At 42.2% G+C, this 14,384-nt stretch overlaps 1 protein-coding gene across 1 annotated transcript in view; it reads right to left on the bottom strand.

The window, feature by feature from the left end:
- STMN2 (stathmin 2) overlaps positions 1 to 12,695 on the bottom strand; it is a 36,735-nt gene extending 24,040 nt beyond the window's left edge. The window contains exon 1 of the mRNA XM_084511220.1: positions 12,382 to 12,695. Coding sequence (XP_084367346.1) covers positions 12,382 to 12,400 — 19 coding nt within the window. The 5' untranslated portion in view covers positions 12,401 to 12,695. The remainder of the gene's footprint in view (positions 1 to 12,381) is intronic.
- Positions 12,696 to 14,384: the final 1,689 nt, after the last annotated feature.

Genomic DNA, 14,384 nt, shown 5'->3' with positions numbered 1-14,384 from the left:
TTCTTTTAAATGTATTTATAACAATGTAAGAGTTCCCTTGATTGGGTATATATGGGAGCAAGGGACTGTATTTTCATTACAGGTATTCCAAAGAGACGAATTTCTGAGTTTAGACAAATTTAAAACCTGAGTTAAGAAAGTCTCTCCATATAGGAAGCATAACTAAGGTATGTTAATCTCTGGACAAATGTTTTGGTCCAAAAATAATGTCTTGAGGTTTTAAAGGTCTTTGAAAATACTGTGCAGAGTAAGTTAGATGACAGCAACTCCCTGATCAACCTTGTTGATACAAAACATTTTCTGTAAAACTCATCTTTTCATTTGGCATTACCTTACAATGAGTGGGAAGCAGATTGACTAGAAAAGTATCTTTTGGAAGATTCCCAAGTCTAGAAATTGTGGCAGCTCATAGACATTTCAACTATCAGTATATTCACAGTGAAAATTTATTTTCACAGCATTGAAGAGCATCGGTAATTGTCTGCTAGTCTTCTACACAGTCCTAAGAAATCCTACAAATGCCCAAGTGAGATTTCAGATGGTGTTTTAGTGTGTGGCTATATAAAGCTCTAAGTGTCAATGTTGAAAGATGAAGCCAAAGCACAATATATGAATGGATACCGGGGGAGTGACTTTTTTTTTTTTTTTTTTAATATTATTATTATTATTTATTCAGAGAAATTATTTCAGTATTAAAAGTCTCACATGAAAGAGACTTTTTTCTATTTCTTCCACCACTCCTTGAAAGGTATCAGATGAGATGACCCCCAGTTTAAGAGGAACATGGACAAACAGGAAAGGGCCCAGTGAAGGGTTGCCAGGAAGGTAAGGGACCTGAGCAGGTGGCCTGTGAAGACTGGTGGAGGGGGCCGGTTTTGTTTAGCTGGGCGAAGTATATCCTAAGGGATATAGATAGACTATACTAACTACTTAGAGCTAGGGGGAAGATCAGTGAAATGACAGATTCACACTTGCATGTTCCCCAGGTAATGCCAAGTAACAAGAAGGATCAGCAGCCACAAATTGTGGCTTGGGAATTTGTGAGATCATCCATGGAAGTTTTCAGAAATTGGCTGGACAAAGTGGTGATGGCCCTGCTTCAAGCAGCAGGACAGTCTAGATGACCACTGGATGTCCCTCCAACCAGAACCATGGTCCAGTTCCCACAGTAAGCTCTTCTTCACACCCCATGATATTGTGGAAGATAAGGGTTGCTAAGCACCTTACAGCCCCAGCTCCCCTCCTCTTTTGTATTCACATATTTTAATGTTTTCTATCCCAACAAAAATGCATCATATCTCACTGAACCTCTGCACTATCTCTGTCATTCAGGACTTGTACATTAGCTGCAGGCTTTTGGTGAGCTTATCCTCAGTACATTACAGGACCAAAGCCCTTAGGCTCATTCTTTCGTTGTTCCCCCAGCCAAACATTTCCTCACTGGCCTCCATCCTACCTTCTTTCATGCCAAAAAAACCTCCTGGTTTCCTTTTGCCATGTTGCAAGACCACCTTGCCATGGTAGCACAAAAGAGACACCAGCCCATTCAGCTACTCGCCTTTAGGTGTAGTCATCACCAGAGGTCACTTCTCCAATCATCCTACCTCTTTTTGAAATGCAGTGATTCAAGTACCATTTCAGGTTTGCAATCAATAAACCATACAGAAGAGATGGGGTCATTTAAAAGAAAAACAAACAAACAAATAAATAAAGATATAATTGTAATGTTAAAAAAAAAAAAAAGGCTTTGTGTCACTGGGAGGATTTTGTATAGCCTGTGGTGTTTAAGTAATTATTTAATTCCTGGAACTACTGCATATAAAACGGCAGTCTGAGCATCAGTGAATCTTAACTTACACAACACAAGAAATACAGGGTCTCTGCAAGATTTGTTATTGAGTGAAATCACTACATCATATTGGAAATAGAGCATGCAAATATAAATGTGCCTATTTTAACTATAAAATGTTATACCAAATCCAGTCCATGTAATAAATCTAAGAGATTTATTTGATTGGACATGCTTTGCCTTTATTAGTAAAATTGATTTGGGCAGTGTCAACAATGAAGTGACTCTTGCAAAGCAACGGATGAAATCTTCAGTAACCTTGACTCCTGTTAGGTGACAAGCATTTTCCAGTTTGTCACATCTTCTCTCAGTCTGAGAAGAAAAAAAAAAAAAAAAAAACAAACCAAAATATGCTATGCATGTATACTACAGTAAAGTTTGACCACTGAGCTGTAGCCATTTTTAAGTGGTCTTTTATAAGCCTCTCTGGAAGATATGGTCCATGTTCTGTAACATTCTACTGTCAGGAATGCATCCTAACTCTCAGTAAAATTAATTACAATAGTTTGAAGTTACTGTCAGTCCTGAACTTTAGCTGATTAATACCACATTTTACTAGCCATTAGATTATTTATGGATGAAATTCCAGCCTTGTTGCAAGTTGATTGAAAAGTTCTCTTTGACTTTGGCACACTTAAGTTTTACCCAGCAGATGCTTTCTGAGGGGCTAAGATGGAATTCTGGATCTACTTGTAGAATGTCTATTATTCTGTGGCTTTCAGAATTTTTTTTCTGCATGACTAAACTATCTATGCAGCTATTATTACTAATGAACTGATTTACACTTTTACTATTTTATCCTGGCATGTCTTTATGCATATATTCAAATATTTGATTGCCTAAATTAAGAAAACAATGATACCACTCAGCATCGTATTGCTAAAATTTATCAGCAAGGCATAGATTATAAATATTTTTGAGTACTTTAATCAGAGGATGTGTAAAATGAATGAAAAAAAAAGGGAATGACAGCCTCTGCTTTGAAACCATGCTGATGGTGCAACTAAATTAGTATATTATTCAGAATTGATTAAATTGCCTGAGAGAGAGCAATTGTTGGTGAGATATTTTTGTTAAAATAAACACAATAAAAAAACTAGAACAAAAAACACCGGTTAGTTGCAGCCACCTGTGTTTTAAGTAGCTTTGCTCAGATTTACATAATAGAAACATACTGATTTTTGAAGAGGTAAAATAAATGCATAAATTTATAAGCTACAATAAGTTATATGGGTTTTAATAATATGACTGCTCTGAATTAAGTCTTTCATGATCAACCACAGTTTTTTGTATCTCTCTGTTCTCCTTCCCACTTTTATACTGTTTTAAAGTTTAGCGATTTTTTCAATTTATGAAATATTACTGAAAATATAGGTATCTGGAGTTCATGTGTTCTGTCAGCCTCTCTGTAGCTGTCTGTCTGCTAGCCTGTCTCTATTTTCCTGCAGTACTGGTCCTCACTTACACGGAAGTGTTGATGAATTCAGAGGCACCTCTCGGCTGCTAAATTAACCACATCTGGAGTCAATCCCTGCCAAGATGCTCTATTGATTTCTGTGGGGCACTGGTGGAAGGGTTCTTGGCTCATTTACAGTAAGGGAGACTTTTTGCTTCCAATAACTAGATTTTCAGGACACTGTGCACCAGCATATCCCAGTGTCAACAGCCTGTCATTAAAAGCAAATGAGAGCCTCTTCTGCGTTGTTCTGCTTGTCCTTTGTAACCTTATCAGCCTTATCAAGCTTCCACAACTGGACAGGCTGTCACATTTTTCAATATATCCTAAAAGTAGCAGGAGCTGGAGATATCCAAATGTCAACTTATAATGGCCTGCTTTTTCTCTTTTATTGTATAATCAAATTCCTTTTCCTGTATTAAAAAGTCTCTTTTCCTGTATAATCAAATTCTCCTTTATTAGCGTAGCTGGCTCTTATATGACTTTTCAAAATAATAAAGGAGATGTTTCCTTCCTAAGCTGCTGCTTCTGGAGATTTAAAAGGGGAAAAATGGGTTCATCATACATAAAACAACACGGGTCTATTACCGTAGATTTACACTGGTATCAGACCTAATTCTAGCACAATCGATGTTCCTGACCTTCACCCATCTTATCCATTCAGATGTACAGCCCATATGCCACAGTTGCTATTTCCCATCTACTGCCACTATTTTTTTTTTTCCTCCACTGCATTAGAAAGTGTAGGACTCCTTCCACTGAGTACTTCTTTGATAAATTGCAACAATTTGGTCAATAATTTCGTTGGCTGGAGGGCCACCTCTGGCTGAGTTTGGGGAAAACTTTTAGCAAAATTCATTTCATCATTTCTGGGAAGGTGAATAAAATTAATGAAACTAGGGAAAAAACAAAAACAAAAACAAAAACACAGAGATTGTACATAATAAACTGAACAAATGCTTATTGCATTTGTTTGAAGGGCTGTAGAGCTCTGTGCCAGGAAATCATTCCTCCATTGAAAAATCTGCCCAGGCCTGGCCATGGAATGTCATTGAAATATCTGATTACAGGCTTCACCCATGGCGAGGAGAGACATGTCCAAGCTTTTCAGCCAATTTCTCTGAGGACACTTTGTGCTGTACATGACTGATTCCACATGGGCTGAGAGCAGTGTTTCAAACACTGCTTATCCTGCTTGCTGTGCAGAAGGGTGCTGGAAACAGGAAAAAGAAAACAACTATCCCATGGTGTCAATTCCTCCCTTTCTGGCCCCTCAGAAGTGGGGAAGATTATTGGAGGATTATTAAGGGTTGTGTGAAGGGATGAGAGTTGAATCTAGATGGTGAAAGAAATTGTAGACAGCAGATAAATAAAAAAAAAAAAAGGGGGGGGGTAAAGTTGGTTAAGGAATGGGATGATTTAAAAATGACCAAGAATGAAGATGACATTCTGTAGTGGATAAATAGATTGGGTTAAGAAAACAAGGAAAACTGCACCAAGGAGTTGGATTGGGACTGGAAATCAGTAGGTGGGGGGGACGGAGCAGATGGGAAACTGTGTTTTGGATGGCAAGGTGCTTGGAAGGAAGTTCAGAGGTGAGAAATCAAAAATAGAAATCTTCTTGAAGGCTAGCTCAGACTTTTTTTCTGAAGCATAAATAGCACTAAGAGACTATAAAAATGTCAAAAATATCAAAAAGCGCCAGCTTGGGGACAGACTGAGGTCTGTCTGATCCAGTATTCCATTTCCAGGACACTTTTCCCTAATTTTTGCTTTATTCTAGGAAATTATATACCATATAGGTGTTTTCTTAAAATGTGGCCCATATGGATAGGACAGGGGTCATCATAAAAGCACGGGCAACCACTGCTTTCTTTTAAAATGCTACTGAGGAGAAACATTGCTGGCTGTGTTACTGCTGCTCTTTGATACAACTGTCTACGGTGAGCACATTGGATTGGGAAATGACAGAGATGGGTTCAATCTCATTGAAAAATTAGGGGGTTCAAGCTGAAGGGTCCTAATTACCACCCAAAGAAACTCATGTTTTTTTTTCTGCTCCCATGATGTTTCTATTTTTTATCCTCTGGATGTAGTGTGCACAATTCATCGATGGTTCTATAAGCTAGAGCTTCCCAGGTACTAGGTGGGGCTCATGCCCTGGCTTGTTTGCCCTCTTGTTCTCTCTCCAGTGTGAAGCTGCTCCCATGGGATGGCAGTAAGGGGCCGCAGCTTGGTGGCTCTGGTGTTCTCTAGGGAAGGTGGATACACAAGGACTAGGGCCACCACATCCCAGTGCCATACTTGGAGACCAACCACCAGCTGTTTGGCCAAGGGAGAGGAGTGGACCCGTTGCCACCTTTTTCCTCCTGCGGTGATAGAGAAGAGAAGTCTGAAGTAGGTCTTTTCAGGAGCTGCAGGGGAAGTGCCTGAGGGAAGGTTTATGTCTCAACATTCCCCCTACTTGTATTTCCTCTAGGAGATGGTGATGAGTGCAATCACTCTGGGAAGACCTTGACCATAGCCAGAGGTGCTGACCTCTCCCCACCTTTTGTGTAGATGCAGTCACACCTGTATCCCACTGCAGGTGCCCTAGAGGTTTACTAAATATCCTCAGTCACTTGCCTAAACTAAAAAACATTCATAGTCAGTAATGGGAATGAAACAAACAAACAAACAAACAAACAAACAAAACCCTATCCTGGTTTGCAATTCAGAATCTAATGTGTGAAGGATCAAAATGTCTCCACATAATAACTGTTACAGCAATGATGGGTTTTGTGTATTTGAATGAGCGTACAAATTATAATTTTTAATGAACAGTTTGGATTAGACAAACTTACAAACATACAGAAAATAATGTTTCTAAATGTAGGTAGCAATGCCTAATGTTTCATATAGATGCTGTGCATCAGTTTAACTGTACATCCTGCTGAAAGATCTTAAATTCATTTCTTTTGTTAAATTATGTATTATCAGACAGGAAAAACATAGTAAGTGGAAGAAAATGAAATAATTAGAGAGAAGCTTTGTACGTTGGATATTGCTCAGACATGTGATCTCTTGAATATTTTGTTCCCTAGGGGCCAGCACTTCTGCATTAGGCTTTTTTTTTTTTTTTTTTTTATATAAATTGGTTGAGGATGCAGGTCTGTGCATGCTGGGATCTCCAAAATATTTTCTTCCAGTTTTTGAAAAGTGCTGAGCCACTAGAGTAACAGACACTGCCTTCACCATAGACATGGATGCCCAGCACCTTTCAGAATCGAGAAGTGCCTCCAAGGTAGAACTGCTGGCTGCTGCTCACAGACAGACTGACCCAATTCTAGCATCACACTGGAATTTGCCCTCCACAGTATCCACAGAATTCATCATGTGAGGTTTACGTGCACCCTAGGAAAAATCATGAATAGCAGACATTCCTCCAAGTCATCTACCAGATTTCTGCATCCCCCCTGGCTCAGGACCAGCCCTGACTGTGCTGAAGCCAGTGGCTGAACTCCATTACCCCATGGCAGCAAGACTTGTTTTGTGAATTTGATGCATCTACCATCCATTTTATAGTATTGCTGAAGAAGACGTTCTCTGCAAGTGCACTGATGACAACGGTAACTTTTGCTTATAAAGGTATGGACAATTCACACTGGATTTTTGAAGGTAGTTACTGTGGTGGTGAGTGATCACTACTGGTTCATGATGACCTATTTGCTCCTCTTCAAAGCAATGTGCTACTGAGAGTGTCAGGATGAAAAAAAAATGAGGCCTGACTATCTAAGTTGAAAGACAAATGTACTTAATACAGATAAAGCCTGAGGGGAGCGTGTTCAAAGAAAAGACTTGTTGGACTTCAATTCCAGCTGAGATGTTGCCTACTAGCAGAACAGTTGGTGACTAGTTGCCACCCTCAGTCCCCTGGGGTTAAGTGGTAACTGAAGTGCTGTATAGTATTTGACAAATCTTTCAGTGAGTTAATTTTGCAACTACATTGTTTTTTTTGGAGTGGTACCATTTTAGGCTGCCCAGTTTAAGACACCTAGGGCTAGATTTATTTCTCAGGAGTGCTAAATATCTCTTGTTGCTTTTGTCTATGAACTAATAAGGTAGTTCAATTAGACCTACAAGAAAATGCTACATGGGTCAAGTACTGCCCAGACCTGCCTGCCCTGGGAACCCTCTGATTTCTGTGCTTCAGACTACGTGATATTGCCTACTTCTCACAGGAGGCTTTTAGGAAAACTAATTAGTTCATTTTTGCACAGTCTTTGAAGGCTAAAATGCCACCTCAATATATTGCTGAATATGATCATCCAATCCCTCTGCTATAATCAGTCTTTTAATTAATGGTATTAATTTGAAAATGGAAAATTCTTTTCTAAAGAAATGAATATAAATGTCACCTGGGAAAAATGTAACCATGCTGTTATATTACATGCATAATTATGGTAAAAAAATGTGTGCGAAATGTGATCTAGAGAAACGTGTTATTATAGTTCCAAATACCAAAGAAATGAAAAAAGATTCCAGGCTTAATTAATTAAGGGAAAATCTGAAAAAAATCAATGTGAATGAATTATAAGAATACATTATTAAATAAGGAAACCTTTAGACTAGATAGAGCTTATATTTGGACAAGAGGTGATGGAAGTAGAGGTGAGAGAACATTTTGGGAGTATTCAAGCTGCTGAATTTTATTTTTATTTCCTCAGCATGTTGTGGGATGCCTTCCATAAGATGATGGAATAGATGACGCTCTGCTCTCCTGCCTCTGCATTTCACAGGGTAAGTAAAGAACTGCTATCAGGCAATATAAATTCTTAACCATATGGACTGTTTTCAAAATTATTACTGCCTGAATTTTCAGTAGCAGGAAGAGTAATCTACTTCTTAAAAACAGGGAAAAAATGTAAGTAAATGTTAACCTTGAGTTCTCTAGTGACTTGTACTCACTAGTAAATTTGCATTAACATAGTGATCAAACCTATCAAAAGAATGATCAATAGACTAATTGAAATGTTTCTTCTTCTAGACCCTGACAAAATTTGGAATAACCATGTCTCAGTCAAAACACATTTCTGTCAACATTATGAGACAGCAAACTCTCTTTTCTGAATCTTGCCTGCATTCATTCTCGTCTTAATCTCCTTTTGTTCTATTCAAATGTGTATTTTTCTGACAATTAATAATAATTCATTGATGATTTGTGTTCCTTTCTATATAAAAGGGGAAAAAATAGGTTAAAACCTTCGCTTAAAACCCGTACAGTATGGAAAGGAGGATGTTGAGTCTGAATGCAGCCTGGCATTTAGCCATATGTTGTTTAACTTAAAGCTTGTCTCTGCCATTGATGTCCAGATGACTACTAATGTGAAATTGTTAAAGACAAAGCAGTTGTTTAAGTGTAGTGGCAAATCAGGGCAAAATGCTTAGCACTGTGCAGTAAAAAAAGCTAGTTATTGAAATAATTGAACCAGTTAAAATCAACAATCACGCACATGTTTATGACTTCACATGTATGTTTACATACCAGATAAAACGATAATGTAGCAGTCCATTAACAGACAAAGAGCAGTGGCATTACATCCATCAAGCTAAGTATCTAGATCTGAGCATGTAACTAAAATGCAGAGGATAAAACAGAACATTACTCTGAAGCACTTTTACAAAGGTTTGATCAGTCCCACTGAGGGGCAAGGTAGGGCTGCTTAAATTCCCTTATTATCCTAATGTCAAGGTCCGAATTAAAACACTTCTTTAACACACGAATCCTATGTATTTCTGTTAGATGAATTGCTATAAAATAAACAAGGCCTATAATCAGGACTGAGACTTTTTTTTTATGGTAATTGTCTGAACATGTTTTCAGAACAAATAGTCCCTAAATTAAACACTATAAGAAAATACTCAAATAATGGGTTTAAACACCTTTTTTAGTTCCACTGGCACAACTGCCTGCTTCACCCTCACACTTTCACATACTTACCCTAAGAGAGTTTATTCAACCACATACATGGTCTACATTGTCTGTAGTGACCCCACCCAAAAACAAAACAAATAAAAAAACAGCTGATTTAACTGATTAAATCAGATTAAATCAGCTGATTTAGCTGATAAATCTATCCATATAACCCAGATTTTATTTGGAAGAAGGTGTCCAGGGGTGAGCAAAATTTAAAAATCTCCAGATTTTCTGCAGTCATGTTATATGGAATTTTAAAGTAAGACAGATATGTGCATGGTATGCATAATTTATATATTAAGCAAACTAAACAGGAAAACTTTATGAGCAGTCAGGCTTTACAAGAAAGTTCTTGTAGCTGTTGAAATTGCCATGTAAATCAATGGAGTTTTCCTTTAAAAGATTTTATTTAATAGAGCCTTAAAAATTTTTTATTTTTTATTTATTTATTTATTTATTTGCTTTCTATGGAAGAAGATTAAAAGCAGATTTATCAAGGTATTTAGCATCTGCCTAAACTGAGTTAGGCAAAGACTTCTGCCCAAAGCCAGTGGGACTGTTCACATGCTCAAACTCAGACACCTGCTTAAGTGTCTTGCTGGAGAGGGGCCAGAAACGTAATGGTGGACCAGCTTAAGCCGATTAGAAATGTTCTGTTGGCTCTGATGGCAGCAAGACCTAGCCTTTATTGTCACTTTGCAAACTACAGTGCTCAAAAGGAAAAAAAAAATCAGGCACTGTGTAGTTCTCTCAGTGGTCTATTGGGTAAAGCTTAGGTACCAAGCAAATGTAGCTTATTTAGCAGTAGCTGGAAATGTGTATGACTGAGAACAAGTCTATTCTTCTACATGACAATAAAAATTGTTCTGCTGAAGAAATTCTCAAAATAGAGATGAAATGACTTATTCTAATATGCTGCCTAGATCCCAAATCTCTCTAAAATGAATACGGAAAGGAGGAATAAAGTTAAAGAAAAGGCTCCTCTTTGCCAATACCTTCAGGAGTTTAAAAAGAAAATATGCTTTTAATGATGTTTCTTTCCTTTTTAATTGAACGCTGTTGCAATTAGCATTTTTAGAAACCTGAGCTAGGTGGTTATATTGCTTCTTACTGCTTTTCTAAGCAGCTGGTTAACCAGGTATTAATAGGCAAACGGGAACCATATAGCCAACCAGTCTCTGGGCAAATCTAATGATTTCCGCCATGTCTCTTGCTGCAGAAACCTTTATATTTGTGTGCTGCGAGCTCATTAATCAAAGGCTGAAGAGCCCTTTCCTTCCCACTGACAGGATTCCTTGCAGGGCCTTCTGCAGCGATAAGTCTCCAGCTGACTACAAATTATCAATACCGATTACTAGATTGCTGCAGTGGGGAGGGGACGGCGTGCTCGGCACTGCAGGGCTGGCCAGACTCCCACAGCCCTGTCTCCTCTCCTCTATTTGCATATCCAGCTGTCTCAAGCCTCCTTCCCAAGGGTGCCACAGCCAAGGTAAAAGGCTTTCAATCCCCACCGATTATTCCTCGGGAGCGGAAGATCAGCATTCAGATAAATAAATGTGCAATGCATCACTTATAGCCAGCGCCAGGAGGATTCGGAGCAACTTCGTGCAACACGGTTAAGAGTGGTAACAGCATCTGCACGGAATGGGAGTCTTTTCTTAGGAAAGGAGCATAATTGCGGTGGGGCACTCCATCATTATTTTGTGTGATTTGTGTGCTTTAATGGTGAATGATTGTGGAAACTTGTATTTGAATGCGACAAGCGGAGGGTTTGCCTCATTCCACACCCACCCACCCCACCCCCCCCCCCAATAAAAAAAAAGGAAAAAAGAAAAAAAGAAGAAAAGAAAAAATAAAAAGAAAGGAAAAAATAAAGAGAGAGAAAGAAAGAAAGAAAAGGAAAAAAGCATGAAGTAGCAGGGTTTGGATGCTTTTGACCCCACGGTTGTTCTGCGTCTCCCTCTCCCACGCCCTCCCCTGCGATTTTCTGCTCCTCCACCCATCTCAGCAGCCTCCCGCAAACAAAGGGGCAGCAGCAGCAGCCGGGCTGGCGCCGGGCCCCCCTGTTTTCCCCCTTCACCCCCCCCCCACCAGGACCAACGCCCGGCGGCCACAGCGGGGCTGGGGGCTGGAGCCCCCCCTGGGGCCGGGGCCGCTCCCGGGATGCGGGATGCGGGGTGCGGTGCGGCGGCAGGGCGCGGCTCGTGGGGGGGCACCGAGCAGGGCGGGGGGGCTGCCAGCTCCAACACGCGACATCGCCCCAGCCCCGCAAGCTGCCCCTTGGGAGAGCCAAAGCAGGGTGGGAGCCGCTAGAAAACACCAGCTAGCGACGATGCAGTGACCTACTTCCCTCCCCCCACCCCATTTTTTCCCCTCCATCTTCCCCCCCCACCCCCCCCCTCCCCGGCAGACTGCAGGTGCGGGCGGGCGGCGGCTCCATCTCCTCCTCGCCCCCCCGCAGCCCCCGGCGCCGGGCTGGGCGCGGCCGGCCCGCAGTGCGCTCCGCAGCAGGTGCCCGCCGCAGCCCCCCACCCGCAGCCCCCCCAGTCCGTCCCCCCTCGGGGTGCCTCTCCCCTGGGACCCCCTTTCCCCAAATTACACCCCCCACCTCCGTCCGAGGCTCTTTTGGGAACGAAAAAAGGGGAAGCGCTGCCTCCCGCGGCTGGGGGCTGCGGGGCGGTGGGAGGCGTATTTACGGCGGGGATAACTTTCCGGCTCGTTTTTCTTTTTTTTCTTTTTTTTTTTTTTTTTCTATTTTTTTTTTTTTTAATAAATATATCTGCCTCTGTATCTTTGGTGCCGTGAGATAGACTAATGTTTAAAATCAGAAAAGCGAAATGAAAATTGTCATTTTCGGAAATGAGGCTGCGCTCACGCTGCCGACCTCGCCCATCAGTAAATCCTTCATCCGATCTCAGGATGCTAAAAGAGACCCGGGGTCCCCTCCCCTCTCCCCCCTCTTTTTTTTTTTTTTTTTTTTCTTTCTCCATCAAAGAAATAAAAATATGTTTAGCGTCGTCTTGATTTTTCTAAACTTTAGGGCCACTGAGAAGAGCTGCCGGTGCAGGCAGTGCTCCCAGGAGTTGTACTGGCTGAAGGAAAAGAGATGCGTTTTCTTACCCATTGCTGTTTTAGCCATGGTGGGATGTGCAGGCTCTCAGAGGTGGTGAAGGCAAAGGGGTCCAGCTACAGCAGTGGAGAGAGGGAGAGAAGACTGAATAAGGCACTGAGTCAGCAGAGTGGGGCTGTGCAAGAGAAGGAGCAAGAGGCAGGAGCCCATGAATAATTATCACTCCTTTACCCAAGCAGATTGGCTCTAGAGGTCCCCTGACATGACTCCTGCAGAGCCAGAATCTCCGGGCATTAAATATTGATCCACCAATGGTGCTGGAGTACAAAGTGCCAGAATGCAGTTTGAAATGGAAATCAGTCCTTGAATGCCTCTCCCCCCTCGGTCTGGCTTTAATAGTACATTCCATGTCAAATGTTTTATGTCTTACATGAAAAAAGCCTATTGGTGTTGAAGGCGCTGCTGTTGCTACCTGTGAAACATGCAGAAATTCATTTTAACACATTTTATTCCAAAGGTCTGACCAAAAAAAAAAAAAAAAAAAAAAAAAAAAAAAAAAAAAAGATTACCAATGGAAAGGGTTTCAATAAACCATTTCAATAAACCATATCCATAAAACAGCTGCTTAGATTACTTTTTCCTCTGCATCTCATTTCCTACAATTGCATGCAGATACCATATACAATTGTTTTATGACACATATTTATTTTAGAGTGCCCAAACCTAACCCTGGACAACTCACATCATGCCAAAACCTGGGGAATGACAGCTGGACCAGCTCACACCCGTGAAGGGCTCTGGGAAGCCCAAAGCAGGATAAATGTGAAAAGAAGTGCCAGTAACCACTTCCTTGATGAACACTGGGAAATTGTGAGCCTGATTTACTTGATGAAGAGTGCAGAATGTCACCTAATAAGACTATTACACAAAAGGGGGTGGACTCATTTTAAGGATTCCTTTTTATTCATTTTAAGGATTCTCTGTCCCTGTCAAGAGGAAAGCCAGTGAAATGACTGATGGCTAACACATGTGGGTGGTGATCTGAAATGCTTGCTAGAAACATGGTAGTGCAGGGATGTGCATGCACACCTCATGGGCTGGAAGCAGTTGCTGGCCTGCAGGAGTCACTGCCTGGGGCTGTGCTGCCCCAAGGACGATGCACCATGCTTGCAAGGCCATCTCGTCCTGCTCTGCCCAACTGGAGCTCATTCGCCTCTCCCAGGGGGAAACCAGCCTTACTGTCAAAGGCATGCAGTGATAACAGACTCCCAGGCTGCTGGCAGAGAGGCAGCCATCGGGTGAATTTTCAGCTCGGAGTCTGGAGGATGCTACCTGTGGGGTTGTTTTGTGGGGTGGGTGAGAAAGGTGGTGAGCGAGCAGAGGTCTCAGGGAGGAGCTGTGTCCTGCCGGAGCAGGCAGGGCACTGGCACCTTTCTCCTTCCTCCAGCAGTGCCATCTGCAGCTGCTCAGCCCATGCACTGTGCCATCATGAGCTGCAATGCTCTTCCTCTGCGTGCGCTTCCCCGGGACAGGTAATGCAGGTTTATTCTTTTCAAGCTGCCTCCAGGGTCAGAAGAGCATCTTTGCGTAAAGCAGGGCCTGGAGCCTGAGGCCAGCTTTCTCTTTTGAGTCACTATCGATCGTTTCTGAATTGCAGGAACTAGGTTTTTCCTCTAAGTGAGAGCAGCACGGTCTGGAAGCGGGCTGGGGGAAGGAAGCAGCCCCACTCTGTGCCCAGAGCGCTGCTGTGATTCACCGCGCGTGGGGCGCAGCGCAGGAGGTGCTGCCACGGCTCCCCGCTGGGGCAGCTTTGGCTCGTTGGTCCGTACCGGGAGGGAGGCAACCCTGGGGGGGTGATTTGCCTTCCTGGGGACACCCTGCCCCCGCGGACAGCTGTCCTTTGGGGACTGCTTGTATCTTTTGGGGCGAGACAACCTTTCGGAGGGGAGGCTGCGGGAGCGGGGAGAGTGCGCGGCAGGGCGGAGATGTGGCTGCGCGGGGCTGCCTGCAGCGAGGGGGGCTTATCCCGGGGGGGTAGAGGCCGGCTGCAGGG

This window comes from Aythya ferina (assembly GCF_964211825.1).
Source record: "Aythya ferina genome assembly, chromosome: 2".
NCBI classification, from domain to species: Eukaryota; Metazoa; Chordata; class Aves; order Anseriformes; family Anatidae; genus Aythya; species Aythya ferina.
This window is presented reverse-complemented; position numbering and strand designations above follow the sequence as displayed.